Source organism: Equus asinus, chromosome 17 (genome assembly GCF_041296235.1).
Source record: "Equus asinus isolate D_3611 breed Donkey chromosome 17, EquAss-T2T_v2, whole genome shotgun sequence".
In the NCBI taxonomy this organism is placed as follows: domain Eukaryota; kingdom Metazoa; phylum Chordata; class Mammalia; order Perissodactyla; family Equidae; genus Equus; species Equus asinus.
The window spans coordinates 11,407,834-11,424,051 of NC_091806.1; the positions used below are offsets into that span (position 1 = coordinate 11,407,834).

Sequence of the window (16,218 nt, forward strand, 5' to 3'; positions counted from 1 at the left end):
CAATCCTGGTGGGGCCGTGCCGCCCGCCCCGGGCCGGCCACCCAACGGCGACGCGCGGGGGGCACCTCCCGGGGCGTCGGGGACCCCAGCTACGCGCGCCCCTCACTGGAACCGGCCGGCTGCTCCCCGCTCGGTCACTGTGGGGGCACCGCCCACGGTCGCCAGGGCTGCTTCGAGGGGGGCGCTGCCCTGCCGGGATGCGGGGGGGTGGGGTGTCCGCGTTGTCATGGGGACGCGGCGCCCCCTCGCGGGCTGGGGAGAGAGCTGGCAGCCCCGTCTGGCTGCGCTCCCCGCCTCCGCTCTGACCAAGCACCCGGGACCGCGAGGTGGTCTCGCGCCCGGCCAGGATCTCACTCCTTACGTGGCCCGGCTCGGAGCTGGATCGCGGAGGCGCGGGTGTCTGACCCCAACGGGAGGCTATGGTGGGTGGGGTCGGCCCTGCCGCCACGGTTCCGTCGGGGCAGGGAGCCGGGGGCCGGCAATTCCCAGCCTCGGGGCTGCGTGTTGGCCGCCGGGCAGGCCGAGGAGAGGGGCGCCGTCGGGGCCTGGGAAGGAGCTGCAGAGAGCAGGCAGGCGGCGGTCCGCCGGGGAGAGAGGAGCCCGCCCCCCGCCCCCGCCGCCCGGCTCCCTGCTCCCGCGCTCCAGGCCGGGGAAAGGGTGTGCATCCGCTCTCCCAGCCCCGCGACGGGACACGCTGCCTGGAGGGCGACTTCGCCGATGCCCGAGAGAAAGCCGAGTGTCCAAGGTCACTGGGGGCGGAGCCCGGAACGAGACCCAAGAGGGCGAGCCGCCCGTCCCTTGAGGTCTCCGGGAGCCGCACGGGCCGGAGCCTCGGGACTTGGGGCCTTGCGTGCGCGGAGCGGGAGGGCCCGGGAGTCCGCGGCTGGGGCGCCCCCGGGACCCAGAGCCCAGCGGCTTCAGCACCTCGGAGAGCTCCGCCCCCGCCCTGACCCCGGCGGCTCGCTCCGCCCGACCAGGCACCGGCGCTCCGGCTCCCGGAGACCGCCCTTCCTGAGGCCGGCCAGAGTCGGACTCGCTCCCACGCCCCGGCCCCCAGGCCTGTCACCCCAAACTCTCTGAGCGCGGACACCCGATTAACCTTAAGAAGCTGGTTCCTTCTCTTGGAAAAACAACTCAAGTCCCACCCCTCCTTCACCCTCCCCCAAGGCCCGGGCGGGGGGCTGTGTCTGTGGAGACGGGTATGGCAGTGGAGGGGAGGCGGCAGAGAAGGGGCGGGAACTCAGGCAAGAGCCAGCGCACTGGGATCTTGGGGTGGGAGGGGCTGCAGGCTGAACGCCGAGGTGGTCAGGTCCCCCGCCCGGTGCTCCAGAGGGGAAGGGCTGGAGTAGGCTGGCTGGGCTAGGGTGGGAAGCCATCATTTTTACATGAATGCTCTGGTCTCCCGTGATCCCCGTAACCAAGGATGAAAGAAGCGCTATTGTTCTTGCCCCCACTTCACAGATGAGGAAACAGGCTCAGCTGGTTCCTGTCACAGTCCTGCACTTGTTCCACCTTGCCACCTCCCTCCTAGGGTCCCGGAGAGGGGGGGTGCCCCAGGAGAGTGGAAGTGGGTGTGCGCAAGCAGGGTGGGGGCCAGGCCATATTCCTAACAACAGTCAGATGGGGAAACAAGCAAGATCAAGGACTGGAGAGCACAGAAAACAGGAATGTCTCCAACCACTGCCTGGAGTTCTTCCAGAAGCTGCCAGGCAAAGCTGCTCCAGTTTCTCCGAAATCCCTGCTTTGGCCTGGGGCCTTCGGCCTCCCCCAATCCCAGAACCCACAGTGGAATTGTGGAGAGCTGACCTGGGAACCGGGGGACCTGGTTTAGTTTTTGTTCGCTCCATTGGATCCAGCTGGTCTAGAGAACTTCTCTGAACATATTTCCTCACCTCCAAACGGGATCACCAAGCTCTGCCTTGCTGCCCCCATAACCTTGTTATGATATGCAAGGGGATCCCCGGAAAGCTTTACTACTGGGGAGGCTCCATCCACCAGGCAAGGGCTTTCTAAGGGAGGGGTTGGCGTGGGGACAGGAAGGGGCTGACAGGTGCCTCCAACAGATGGGAGCTGGCTTCATCCTTGGCCAGAGAGGGCAGAAGCGAGGCCAGCCAGCACTGAATTTGGATCACCTCATCCACAACGCCTCCTCATACCCCTTTTTCCAAAATGAAAGGGCAAGTCAGGGTCCCAGCGCGGTTCAAACCCTGGCTCCACCCATTAGTTGCGTGGTTGAGGGTAACACCAGCACCCACCTCAGAGGGTTTTTGTGATGAGGACTGAGATGGTACACACCAAGTCCTTGGTACATGGTTTATACTCAACAAATTCACAGTCCACACCGTCACACCAAGGAATTCCTCCTCCTGCTGTGGGGAGCACATGGGTGGAGGGCAGGGGTCGCAGTGGGGCGACCGCCTCCTCCATCCATCAATGCCTGGCTCAAACCTCACCTCTCCAGGCTCAAATGACTCGAGAATGTAGAGCTGGAGGTAATGTGAAGAGGTTGCACAGTACAAGCCCTGCATCCTACAAGGGAGGAAAGTGAAGCAGAGAAAAGGCAAGTGGCTTGCCCAAGGTCACACAGCTAGCTGATATGTCTTTTAGTCACGAGTCCCGTTATATTTAATTTTCCAGAAAATTCTAGTGTTCCTAACTATATGGCTCTTCACACTGCTTTGTTTTACTTGCTTGCCCATTTAATCTTTTAGTTTTATCTCTGTTGGGGCAGAATCTATAATTCTGTGTGCCCTATGGTGTCTGGGACAGAGTTGGGCATACGAAAGACACTCAAGAAGTACTTAGTGCTGACCAAAAGCCCTGTGTGGCTCTGATTGTCCTTTACGCTAAGAGTTGGGGCCAATATCCTCCTCCTACCTTCTAACTGGCTTGAAACTTGAAGTGGCCAGGGCCACGAACACAGCAGGCCCTTTAGTCACTGTACTGAGAACACAAGTAAAAGGAGCCCTGACAGCCAGCAAATGGCATCTCTGAGGGATGCCTGTAGACAAGACCAAGCCCCCTGCCCGGCCAGCCCAGACACCCATTGTGGGTGGGCTCCCAGGACTGGAGGGGATCCAGCTTTTTGGCCTGTTACATCCTCACTCCAGGCCTACAGTCCTGGGTAGAAAGCCATCAAGACGAGCAATCTTCTGTCATTCCTACCTACCCACCCGCCACTGTCACAGCTGTCCCAATCCTTGGCAGGCCCCCAGGAAGCAGGAGGTGGTGGCCCAGAGAAGATGCATGAAGCAGAGCTGCAGCCCACACCCAAGCAGCTTCTGAGGCGTCAGATAGGGCTCCCGACCTAGGACGGCAGCACGAGAAACGGGGCCCGGGAGAACCCGGGCCCGGCGCAGTTCACAACCCTCCTCTCCCCACAGCCACCACCCCACCTCCACCCTCCGCAGAGACAAACAGAGACGAGCCTGGTGAGGGGCATGTCATCATTTTAATGATGTAGATCTTTGGTGTTTCCCTCATTAGCAGTCAGACTATCCCCTCTCCTCCCACCACAATGTTTCTATGATGAGTTACAAACAGAAAAGAAATCACATTTTCATACTAAAAACAAAATAATCAGAGCCTTGATTTCTCCACTAGAAACTACACGTACAGTTCAAGATTCCACATGCAACACCTTAAATCACAGGCCAAGACCTCACATTCTGACCTGGAGTCTCAGCCCCTCCCCCAGCCTTGGGCTGGCTTTGGCCTAGGCTCAGGTAATACTGACACCCATGGGTGCTGCTGAGGGCCACAGAGGGGGAGAGGAGCTTGGTGGACAAGCCCTTGGGGGCTGGCCAGCCTACACCCCGCACTCCTGAGTGAGGACCTGTCCACCGTCCCTTGGCCCCAACCTGTCAGGCAAGCAGGCTGCCCCCTTCACTCCATGCTTGTCCCCACTAGTAGGTGCAGGAAGTCCCCGTCCTCAGGCATCTGGGAGCCAGGCCTGACCCCGACTAGTCCTTGTGGGGTAAGATGATGGAAAGAGGCTGAAGCTCCAGAAGGCTCAGAGATGGAGGTGGCTTCTGGGGCCAGGCCACTCCTCCTGCTCTTGGGGTCCTAGTGGCTCTGCCCACGCAACAGGCGGTCAGGGCAAAGCTGCCCTACTGGCCACTGTCTAGGATGGTTTGGCCCAGCTCTGGAAGACTGTCTGCCTAGGGCTGACTCCTTGAGCCATGTTTCTGGCGGGGGTTCACGGCAGGGATTCTCACTTGCTCCTGCAGTCACACAGCACAGCAGTGTGGCTCCCCTGGGCTCCAGATCCTGGAAGGTTCTAGTCCCTGAGGCAAGCCTCGCCCATCCGACTGCCTCATGCCATGACTCCGGCTTCCTCTCGAGTGGCCCCCCCACGTTCCTGTCCCTGACGCAGCCCGCAGCTCTTCCGCGTGTCCCGTTCCCAGTCAGCTGTGAGGTCCGGCTTCTGCTCGGCGGCTCGAGGGGAGGCACCAGCGTGCGTCTGTCTCTACCTGTTCCGCGGCTCCCCACTGGGGCCTGCCGCCTCCCCCCTGCCGCTGCCACCACCGTCAGGAAGGTGGCGGGTACTGGTCAGCTCGCAGTGCAGGGTTGGTCCCTCAGTGCTGGGGAGGGGGACAGGGGGCGGGACAGGGGAGGAAGAGAGCAGGGTTGGCTGCGAGGGCTCCCGCCCAGGGGTACCAGGCTGGTCCCAGGAGGCTGTCCGGGGGCTCAGGCCCCGCTCTGCCAGTTGCCCAGGTTCTGGGAGCAGCCCCCGAGAGGTGGAGGGCTGCGGCGAGGTGGCACGGGCGGCGCCGGGCTCCGTGCCCGTCTGGGAGCTGCGGTGAATGCGGTGGCTGACGATGATGTTGTTGCCGAAGCCGCCCATGGAGGCCATGGTGGTGCTCTGCTCCCGCTGCACCACAGCCGTCATGCCCCCTTCTGCCATCAGCCGCTGGATCCTGCTGAGGGCATCCTCCCCACCTGCACCGTACTCGGAGCCCTCACCTGGAGGGTACAAAGCAGAAGAGAGAGGGAGTGAGCTGCTGGCCCGGGCCTCTGTGCCAGCTTGGGAAAGTAGAAACAAGAGGCTGTTCTCTCCTTCCGAGAATCAGTCAGAGACTCGAAAGCTAGACAAGACTCCTTGAACGATCCTAATCCACACTTCTGTTCACTGGTGGGGAAACGGAGGCCTGGGATGGCGCAAGGTGGCCAAGGCAGGCTTCTCAGCCAGTCAAGACGCAGAGCTGGACCGGAAGGCAGGTGTTCGGCTTGAACCCTTTCGGCACCAGCGGCAGGCTAGTCACTAAACGAACGACAGCGGCTGAGGATGGGGCTGACAGCTGGCTTGGGGAAGCCGGCAGACCGAGCCCGGGACCGGGTCTGCTGCCTGGTTGTTGGAAAGAGAGGGCGCCCACAGGGTGTGGCCCAAAGGCAAGGAACGAATGGTCGTCTCAGCTCCACTTCAAAGCTGTGCCATCTCCGCTCAGAGCTGTTCTGTTTGTTACTCCCTGAAAGCCCACAAGGCAGACTGGATCTTGGTGCCCTGGGAGGCGTTCTCTCTCCTCCTTCCCCCCTTTACCCACCAACTCCTGGGTTATTTCCCACGTGCTGTCTGCTGGGGCTGGTGCCTCATACCCTCATCTCTTGCCCAGGCCAGAGGCTTCGGCCCGCATCTCCAGGGAATGAGAAGGTTGTTCCCTGCCCGAGGCCTGGGCGTTCCCGTGTGCGGGAGCAGGCAAGGCTCTGGCTCAAATCTCAGTTCTGCCACTCACTAGCTGTGTGGCCTTGGACAAGACCCTTAACATCCACATCCCTCAGCTTCCTGCCTCGTAAAGGAGGACTCCATCTGGCAAAGGAGAGGAGGTACTGCTCACGGGGCACCTGGCACGCTGTGGGCACTCGGCCCCTGGGGCTGAGGTGAGCGACCTGGGGTCTGCTGGGGAGCTCCGTCCTGAGGGACCTGCCCTCCCGCCTGTGCTCGGCCCTCACAGGGCAGAGAAGCGGTCCCAGCCTGGGGTAACTCTGACCAGGGTCCCAAGCTGCCAGGGTAGCCCCACTGGACTACTCATTTGTTTCCTTTGGCGCCTTGCTGGCCAGTTTGGGATTTTGCAGTTTTGGGGGCTTTGGTGGTACTTTGCTTTTTTAAAGGGGCACTTGCTGTCAAGAGCTATTTTTGCAAGACTTTCTTTGCTCCCTCCCCGTCCGGTTCCTCCTCTCTGCTTGCCTCGTCAGAGCTGGGTTGGTCTGAGCCTGGCAGCTCTCTTGCTCCTCGCTGGTGCCCAGCAGCCTCACGCCAGCAGTTCCTCCCCAGGCCTTAGTGAGACAATTCTCCTCAGCACTGAGCAGTGGGACCTCGCCTGGGCTTCCTTTCACATCCAGCCTGCTCCTCTCCAGAGCTGCTGGTAAACTCTGCCCTGCCGCTTCACGCCTCAAAGCTGCTGTCCTTACTCCCCACTCTGAACAGCTCAGCAGCACTCCCAGGGCAGAAGGAAAGAGAACCTGAAGGGCTCTCAGAGTACTTCTCTCAGGGGAAAGCAGCAGGGCAGAGGATAAGAGGACACGTCCCCCTAGGGCCTCGGTGCCAAAAGGGCTGCCTGGGGACGGCCCATGGGGACCTCCTTGTGCTCACTGCAACCCCCACTGCTTTCCAAGAACTCCGAGCACCGAGGGCCTCCCTAGCCACTCTGGGACGTGCAGTGGGCTGGCCCGAGGCCTGCTGGCATGGGAGCCCACTGTGCTGGGCTCTGTGCCTGATGAACTAGCAGCCCTTTCATGCAGATCCCCTCCAGGGGCAGGACAGGCCCTCAGGAAGGCCCTGCTACTGGCACTCAGGCCTGGGCCCCCTGTCCTCTCCCCATGCCCGTGGCTCCGGTCCTGCCACCTCTCACCATGACTGTGGCCCTTTGCCTAACCTTGCCTGGCTTCTCACCCTCCCCTTTCCACCCCGCCTCCAGGCTGCTGCCATGACCATTCTAACTCAGCTCTGATTCAGTGAGCTCTAGTTCAGTCCACACTCTGCTCAAAACCCAGCAGCTCTAAGACTCCATAGCTTGAGACTAAACGGCCTGCTGGTCCGGTCCCAGCCTCCCCCGGACCATCCACTCTTCCTGCACCCCTGACCTTACCGCAGCCCGCTCGGCACTGCTGTGTGCCCACGCATCCCCTGCCTGTGTGCACTGGACACACCGTAGCTGCCCCACCCGCTGTGCGCTTGCTCATCTCCTCATGTCTCAAGTCTGCTCATTCGCAAGGGCCAATGCAAATACCACCTATCTCGGCCGGCTGGCTGTGGTCCCCCAGCTGAACGTGCCGCTCCTTCTCTGAGCCCTCAGAGCACCCACAGCTCTCTGTGTAAGAGCCACCTGTGGCCGCGGCACCTCCCTTCTGGGCTCTCAGTTCCTGAAGGTCTGGGACTCAGTTTCATTCATCTTTGGGTCCAACGTCTAACGCATGGTCTTGCACTCGGTGTCTACTGGTCAGATGAATGTGTGTGTGAGTTAAAGGGCTCCCAGGCTGTGACAGGTGCTCCAGACCTCAGGTGACTTCAGAAAACTGGTGCCATGTCACCTCTCTGCCACGGGGGAAGCACTTAGACATCTGACTCCTCTCAGGAGCTGCTTCTTGAAGGAAGAGACATGGCTTCGTCTGTGCATCTGGTTCCCTCTACAATAGCTTTGGCTTCGCGAGAGCTAACATGCCACCCACATAAAGTGTGCGCTCAAATCCATCAAGGGAAGGACTAACCCTGCGCATACGAGCGGTCTCCTCAGGGCTGGGTGCGGACGGCCCCGGCCCAGAGCGCTCGAGCCGTGTGGCTCCCAGGAACTCTCAGCCAAGGCTAACGGCCACCGAAGGCAGCTGGCGCACTCTGCAAGAGGAAAACACACTGGGGCCTGAGGGCAATGGCAGCCACGGCCAGGGGTCCAAGGCACTAGCTCCAGGAGCAGTGGTGGCCACGGGTTAGTTCTCCTGTCTCCTTCCCTGTCGCAAAAGCATTTCTGGGCCGGCCCGGTGGTGCAGTGGTTAAACACGCATGTTTCACTTCGATGGCCTGGGGTTTGCTGGTTCGGATCCCGGGTGAGGACATGGCACCACTTGGCAAGCCATGCTGTGGTAGGCATCCCACATATAAACTAGAGGAAGATGGGCACAGATGTTAGCTCAGGGCCAGTCTTCCTCAGAAAAAAGAGGACGATTGGCAGATGTTAGCTCAGGGCTAATCTTCCTGGGGGGTGGGGGCATTTCTTTTTGTCTTTCAAAAATGGGAAATTGATTTAGTGTTGACATGAGATCTTGTCCTTGGCAAGTTCTAAGGTACATTCTGAATGCAGAGGTCAGCGAGGGATCAGCAACTTCCCACAGTCCGTTCTGGGGGTTTCCCTGCCCAGAAGGGGGAGGCAGGGCTGAGCCCAAGCAGGAGTACTCTTCCTGTCCTCATGGGGCATGCTGGTCTCCCGGCCCCCTGCTTTTCACATTTGCTTTGCCCTGGCCCAGGGCACAGGCTACTGTAGTGGGTCAACCAGCGTCCTCACCAGACAAGGCCAGAGGCAGAGCCAAGGGCTCCCCGAACAGTGTGGCGCAGGCAAGCTCAGGGGCAGGGCCTTACCTCCGCTCAATTCATTCCTTCCGCACCCCTCCTGAGTGCTGACCGTCTGAGAGGCGGGTTGTGTCCGTGCTGGGAGCAAACGGCGAGCCCAGCGAATGTGTCCTCCCTTTTGGAGTGACAGGGGAGGGAAGCTTTAAAGCTGGACAAGGAAAAAAGCTGACACCTGCAAATTTCCCCTGTGGGGGGCTCTCCCTGAAGTCCTAGAAAGAGCTGAGTGGATTTTAATCAATTTTTATAGAACAAGAAAATGAGGAGTAGCCTGGGAATCCTTCGGTGCCAGCTGACAGGAAATGGCTAAAGGGAGGGGCAGGCCACAGAAAAGTAATTACTACAAGCAGAGCTAGCTTCCCACACTAATAAATCTGGGACCGCGGTGTGTGTGTGGGAGTGTGTAGGTGATATCTTCCCCGACTCCACCTTCCAGCTAAGCCCAGAAGAAGGATTAACCAACTGGCCTAGGGGTTTCCTCTACACGTTCCTGCAGAAGTGGCCACCAGTGTGCCAACGTGGAGAGAGGTGGTGGGGGTGGGGAGTGGGGTGGTGGTGTGCGGAGCTGCTGGGCCTGCCTGCTGGATGGGGAAGGTGGGCCAGAGAGGAAGCCTGAGCCCAGGGAGAGCCTCGATTCCTGGTTCCCCTGCCTTGCCACCAGAACGGCAGGAATGGTTGGTGGTCGGTGGAGTAAGCACCAGATGAGGCTGGCCAGCGACAACCAGCTGTCCATTCCCCACCACCCTGCCCCCAAACCATGCCTCCTCTCCCCTTACTGCTCTCTAGGTGTGGGGCTTCTGAAAGGGACTGTGATGCTGGGAAGAGCTGGAGGTCTAGAGTTCTGGGCCCAGTTCGCAGGGCCATGGGCCGAGGCAGAGAGGCACGTGAGCCTTCTCTGCCAGGGCACCTGCTCCCAGCTGCTACCGCTGAAGAGTGCCTCCACCCACGCAGGCTCGCCCCCACCACCTCTCTCCTTTCTGGGGAGGAGTTGGGGACAAAAGGAGGTTCTGGCCTCTCAAAACTGGGAGAGAGGGCCTCCTTCCTCCTGCCATTCCTCTACCCTCACCCCCAAACAGGAGGAAAGGAACTTGTAATTGACTGGAGGTCAGAAACAGGCTGATGCCAATCAAGAAAGAAGTCGCCGGTTCTCTGGGAGGTGAAACACTGGAGGATGCCCTTCTTCTCAGGCTGGCAGCTCCCGGTCCCAGACCCTGGGCTGTATGTCACCTCAGGAGGAAGGCCTCACTCCCAACTAACTAGGTCCCTGTAAGTACCTGTAATCTGCCCTCCCTACTCACCCAGCCTCGGTTCTCAAGGTGTGCTGCACAGGCCCCGCACACGAGCCTGCTGGAGGTCCTCTGTGCAGTGTGAGGCTGCAGAACTCAGTGCCCTGCAGGTGCTGTCCCCTCTGCCAGGAATGCCCCCCATCTCACTGGGCCTGACTAACTCCGACTTATCCTTGAGGGCTCAGCTCAGGGTCACCTCTTCCAGAAGTCTTCCCCACAGCACCCCCTCCTTTGTGCCCCCGAGGTCCTTATCCCACTAAGTGATTATCTGCCTCGCCCTCTAGACTTTGGGTTCTGTGGGAAGGACCAAGGCCTATTTGTCTTTGTAGCCCCAGTAGCTGATCAGTAAAAGGCCATAAGATCAATTCAGAAAGGGCAGCCTAAGACTCAGTCTTGAGCCTGGGGATGGCTGGAGACGCCTTCCACTCTCTCCTCCTCCTCGAGGCCTATAGCTGTAACTGGCTACTTCTGCCAGCTGCTGACGTCCACACCCAGGGGGTTTCCACCCACTAGGGAGTCACAGGCCCTGGATGTAGCAGGTGGCCTAAGCCACACACCAAAAAGGGACTTAACTTTTATTTATTTATTTATTTTTTGGAGGACGATTAGGCCTGAGCTAACATCTGCTGCCAATCCTCCTCTCTTTTTTTGCTGAGGAAGACTGGCCCTGAGCTAACATATATGCCCATCTTCCTCTACTTTATATGTGGGACGCCTGCCACAGCATGGCTTGCCAAACGGTGCCATGTCCACACCCGGGATCTGAACTAGCGAACCCCGGGCCGCCAAAGCGGAACGTGCAAACTTAACTGCTGTGTCACCAGGCCAGCCCCAGGACTCAACTTTTAAAAATTTCAGTTCCTGGCAGCGAGAGGATCAGTGCCGGGTGGGGGGCCTGCCGTAGAGAAAGCTGCTCCTGTAGTGACTCTCGGCCTGAGGCCCACCATGGCTTCTTTCTCCTCCCATGCTCTCTTCTGAGCAAACGGCTCAACACAGACCTAGAAATGGTGTGTTTGGAGGCTGCCTTGTTTGGAGCGTGGGCCAGCAAGGGACTGGCAGGGGGTGAGGAGAGTCCCCGAGTGAGAACAGCCTGTTTCACACAGCTGCCGACAGCCTCCAAAGTGGCTCGCGCTCTACCACTGGGAAGTGCTAACTGGTTCTCAGATGTGCGAGGCCAGCACAGAGAGCCAGCAGAGGCTGGCGGAGCCACACCTGAAGTAGGTGACAGGAAGGGCTGATGGTGTGCCAAGCTGCAGCCAAAATGACAATGAGCCATGGGCGTGACAGGAGCAGGGGGCAGACCAGCTACCTGTGGGGTGATGTCCCTGGAACGAGGGCCTGCCACGGGGAGTTTCTCGTAGCCTCTCCATCTAGGCTCCTCTCTGGGCTCTCCCTTAGGAAGAACCATGGTCCTCCAAGTTTTAGAGAAGAGGGAAGTCAGGGTATGTGGTGGGAGCTGAGCAAAGCTGTAAGAGCAGCTCAGCTTGCTGGAAACTGAACTGGATCAGGGAAATGATGTTCCTGCCTGGGGAGGCTCTTAATGCCACCAGGTGGGCCTTACCCAAACATGTAAGGCGGACGCATCCTGCCCGGGGAGTGCACTCTCTCAGCACCACCTGGCCATACAGAGGGGCCAGGAGCCTTAGGGATGGTGAGGACGGTCCCAAATGCCCACCCCCAAGTCACAGTTCCCCTCCAACATTACATGGCTCTCACCTTCACCAGGACCCGAAGCTGCTGTCCCCGGCTCCTGTATCTCCCTTTCCGTCTGTGTTTCGGCATTCTGCAGCTGAAGGGCCAGAGTCTGGGTGCCCTGAGATGTCACTGAGGTGGTGGGGTTCCGGGGCTGCAGCCCAATCGCATTCATCAGACCCATGTCTCTGTCTGTCCTCCATGTGGCTCTGCTGGTTCTAGGGCGAGAAAGGCAGACCGAAGTCAGGCAGGGCTTGGGACAGTGGCCCTCACGATGCTCCAGGCCAGTGCTCAGGGCACAGCCCGGACCAGGGCCTACAGACTAAGAAGAGAAGCCCTGCACCCCTGTGGTTACCTCCCGAGAGCAGTTAACTCATCTGCGTCCATCCTCCTCCAGGTCGGCCCATGCTTTGGGACGACCAAAGGAGACGGCAGAACCATCCGATTTTGCAAACCCAGCTGGTTTAGTCACTCCCTTAAACAATGAGGGCCTTTCTGGGGAGGCGGAGACGGCTTATCTTAAAAGACTCTTATTTGGATTCAGGAAGCCACTAGCCGAGATCCACGGGTTGCAGGGTGAGCAGTGGAAGAAGGACCCTCCTCTCTGTAGCTCTTCCTTCCTTCTAACTATGTGCTGACAAGATTCCAATTTAAATTCTTAGAATTTCCACTGGATCTCCACTTTGGAGGAAAACCGATCGGACTCTTAGGAGGGTGTTCTGGGATTCTCCTTCAGGGCCTTCTGGAAACAGATCCTGCTCTAAGAGTAAGGCCTAGGCCCAAGGTCAGCACCCCCCTTTCCTTGGGCATTGCCCATGCACTGACCCTTGGGACAGCTAGAGCTGGCAGCAGAGGGAGCCCAGGACATCTGAGATGGTCACTGGCCACTCACAGTTCCGCTTCTTGTGGGGACTATTCTCCAGCTGTGCCTGCAATTCCCCTAGGAAGCAGTGATGGCCTCGGGTTTGTCACTGTCCCAGCACACTGTTGTCTCAAAATGTTCCAGTCTTCACTAATGAATTAAGTGATAAGAGGATCAGTACCAGGTTCCTCCCTTCTAACTGGCCCCTGGGGAGGGTCTGTCTCAGGCTGCAGATCTGGGCGGCTTGGCTCCTGAGGCCCCAGTCCCCTAGGAGACAGTTCACAGGTTCCCCCTGGGCCACAAGCACACTTCCTAGGGACAGCATCCTTCTCCAGTTCCCTGTCTTCTCTCCTTACTCCAGTGTGGCCAGACTCCACAGCTAGGATGGGAGAGGGCCAGAGGGTGTCCTAGCAAGACTCCGAGAGCAGAGGTTTTGTTCTCTTTCTTAGCTGCGGAACACTCTTCTTAAACGGAACTGTGCGCAAAAGCTCAATACATGAAGCAGATCAAAGAGGAGCCGCCCTGGCTGAGGAGGGGCACCCAGGGAGCCCTGGAGGGGTCTGACGGCACTGCCTGAGAGCCTTCAGAGGAAGGGACAGGCCTCCAGCCCGCTGCACCCCTCCTCCTCCACAAACTCACCCAGGCCTTTCACTGCTCCTGCTGTTGGAGTGGACAGTGAAGACGGTCTCATTCAGCTGGTCCCAGTAGTACTCAACACCAGAGTTTAAGGCCCTGAAAAGCAGTTCAAAAGGGCAAAAGAGACAAGGTGGAAGGCGTCAGAGAGGGAGTGGCCAGAACTCCACGCGATTCCTGGGCTTTGAGGACCGTGGCCCGGCAGCCTTCCTTCCCCTCTCCTGGAGCTGTGCTGAGATCAGGATGCTCAGTGCTGGAGCAGTTCAGACAAGTCCCCAACAGCCCAAAGCTCAGTAGTGGTTTCAGCCTCTTCCTTCCCCCGGACAATGCCTAACTGGCTCCCCCTCGGGGCTAAGAAACAGCTAAAAAGATAGCCACACCAGACGCAGGCAGAGGGTTGAGTGTTCTTCAGACAGAGAGAAGGGCTAAGATGGTAAATGTGAGGTTGGAGAGGCCGTGGAGGGACAGGGTGCCTCGGACAGCACTGCCTGCAGGGTGTGCTTGGTGCTCAGAGACAGAGAGCACAGGCTCTTGCTGCTGGTCTCCCTATGGCCATGGGACTGGGAGAGAGGGAAATGAGGGCGCCTCAACATTCCTCATTAGCCTGCTGTTCAGAAGTCTAAGTAGGAAAAAGCCCTCGCTGTTCTGGAATGGCCCACCTTTCTGTGCTGGACCCAAAGCCTCCAGACAATTGAGAGAGCAACTGGGAAAGCTGTTCTTGGAGCTGAAGATTTTCATGGGGGTGGGAAGGAGAGCCCCCACGTGGCAAGGGGCTGGACTGCTGACGGCAGAGAGGACAGTTTCTCTCCATCCGGCTCTCCAGGCTGCCAACCCTTCCCTGGTTCCCTCCGCCCCCGCAATGGACTATCAAGCAGTCTCCTCCAATCTCACCCAGGCACGGGTGCCAGCGGGGAAGCAGTGGCCTCTCCTCTTTCTATACCGCTGTGCCACCTCAGGCAGCAGTCCCAGCTGCCAGTGGCGAGGCCCAAAATGCAAGACCGCTTTGCTTTTACAGATTCCTCACCACGCGTGTACAGTGATGGACGGAAACTCGACTTCTGGGGGTGAACATGGTGCAGTCTTAACAGAAGTCAAAATACAATGGAGTACACCTGAAATTTATGTAATACTATAAACCAATGTGATCTCAATAAAAAAATAAATAAGAAAAGATTCCAGGGCCAGCCCCGTGGCCGAGTGGTTAAGTTCGCATGCTCCGCTTCAGGGGCCTGGGGTTTCGCCGGTTCAGATCCTGGGTGTGGACATGGCACCGCTCATCAAGCCATGCTGAGGTGTCATCCCACATGCCACAAGTAGAAGGACCCACAACTAAATATACAACTATGTACAGGGGTGCCCTGGGGAGAAGAAGGAAAAATAAAATCTTTAAAAGAGAAAAAAAAGATTCCTCCCCAGCAGAGGGACCGTGGTTAAGGGTGGGGTGCTGATGATGGTGGCAAGGGCGGGGGACAGGAGTTGGGAAAGAGGTGTCTTTAAGCCCTTTGATTAGGACTCTGGTGTCCATGTAGAGATCATGAGAGACAGTCAAAACAGCAAGCTCTGCTCCTAAATGGCAAAGGGCATGCACTGGTGCTTGAAGAGCTCTGCTATGGACTGAAATTCACATGGCAAAGCCCTGCCCCCCATGTGACTGTATGTGGAGACAGGGTCTTTAGGAGGTAATTATGATTAAATGAGATCATGAGAGTGGGACTGTGGCCTTATAAGGAGAGGAAGAAAGAGACCTCTGTCTCTCTCCACCACGTGAGGACACAGTGAGAAGGCAGCCTTCTGCAAGCCAGGAAGAGAGTCGTCACCAGAACCTGACGACACTGGCACCTGATCTCAGACTTCCAGCCTCCAGAACTGTGAGAAAATACACGTCTGCTGATTAAGCCACCAGGTCTAAGGTATTCTGTTATGGCAGCCCCAGCAGCCAAAGACAAGCTCCACTGAGAGCCAGCTTTTTAACCTAGTGGCCTCGGCTACCTTCCTGTAATGACAGAGTGTCTTCAATAAAGAGCAAACAAATCAAAGTCAGTGGGTTATGAGGATTAGCCAAGAAGGACGAGTTGTGGTGGGTGATGTAAGGTGCTTCCTTCCTAGATGTGAGGAGTAGACAGGACAGGGACCTGACAGGCCTGGGAGGATGAGGGACTGTGTGTCAGGAGGCTGTGCCACTGCAGGGGGAAGGAATCAGGCCTACGTAGTGAGCCCCCGGATCTGTCTCTAAGGGCTCACTAAGATTCTGGGGCTCAGGCTTCACCTGAGGGCACACCAGCGTCTTTGAAGGGAAAGAGCCACAGCCGAACAATGTGCTCCTCCTTCCCCTTCTCTGCGCTCGCACCTCCCAGCTCGTCTCAGAGGGCCTGCGGGGCTGTGAGTTTGGTGCGATCTTCTGCAGACTGCTCCTTTAAAGAGCAGGATCTCCTTCCTCTTCCAAACACGGAGCTGTTTCTGTGGGGACTGTCTGAGAACGACAGGGGCACTGGAGGGCAAAGGTGCGAGGAGAGGAAGAGGCAATTGTCCAGAAGTCAGCAGAGGCCTCTAAAAACAAAGCCATCACTTTGCCATTTTTGATGAGCAAATCCTGGCTGCAAGAGGCACCACATGAAGCCAGCTGCCAGTGAGCCTGTGATTTACAAACTTGTCAAGATTTATTGACAGGTGGCAATACCATGTGGGTCCCTGCCAATTCCTCTTCTGTACTTGTTGTTAGCCAGGGCTGATCAGTGACAACAAACTGTTCACACCGAACCTACATCAAACCATGCACTGCACGACCAGGAACCACCTGAAGGCCCACTCTCTCAGCTGGGACTGTTAGCCTGACGCTGACGGTCAAAGGCTCAAACACTGGCCACCTGGCAGCTCAGAGCTGTGAGCTCTAGCCCTTTGGTGATGAGGTCAACTGCCAAAGAGAACAGAGGTGATGGAAAGTGTATCAGATATGCTGCCCACGATCCTCCACCACCCCAATCCTTTCTGCTCCCACCAACAGGTCTTATTCTAGCCCCGATCTGTTCTATGTTCTGTGATCAGAGCACCTTCACTAGGACAAGTTCACGGGTTGGAAAATTTGGTTGAAATTCCCGGCATTGTACCAAGGAAAAGAGTTGAAGACACCCTCTCTGGCTACTGAAACTCTTGGTCTTCAATAGACAATACCACTGATTTTGATCTGTAAGCTA

At 58.0% G+C, this 16,218-nt stretch overlaps 1 protein-coding gene across 15 annotated transcripts in view; it reads right to left on the reverse strand.

Moving 5' to 3' along the window:
• Positions 1 to 3,432: 3,432 nt before the first annotated feature.
• Positions 3,433 to 16,218, reverse strand: part of AMBRA1 (autophagy and beclin 1 regulator 1) — a 159,467-nt gene continuing 146,681 nt past the window's right edge. For 12 of the 15 annotated variants that reach the window (XM_014861278.3, XM_014861281.3, XM_044750630.2 and 9 more), the window contains 3 exons: positions 13,034 to 13,126; positions 11,557 to 11,750; positions 3,433 to 4,965 (listed from right to left, as the gene is read on the reverse strand). In XM_014861278.3, coding sequence (XP_014716764.1) covers positions 4,469 to 4,965; positions 11,557 to 11,750; positions 13,034 to 13,126 — 784 coding nt within the window. In that variant the 3' untranslated portion in view covers positions 3,433 to 4,468. The other 3 variants (XM_070487602.1, XM_070487603.1, XM_014861289.3) reach the window with 2 other exon arrangements.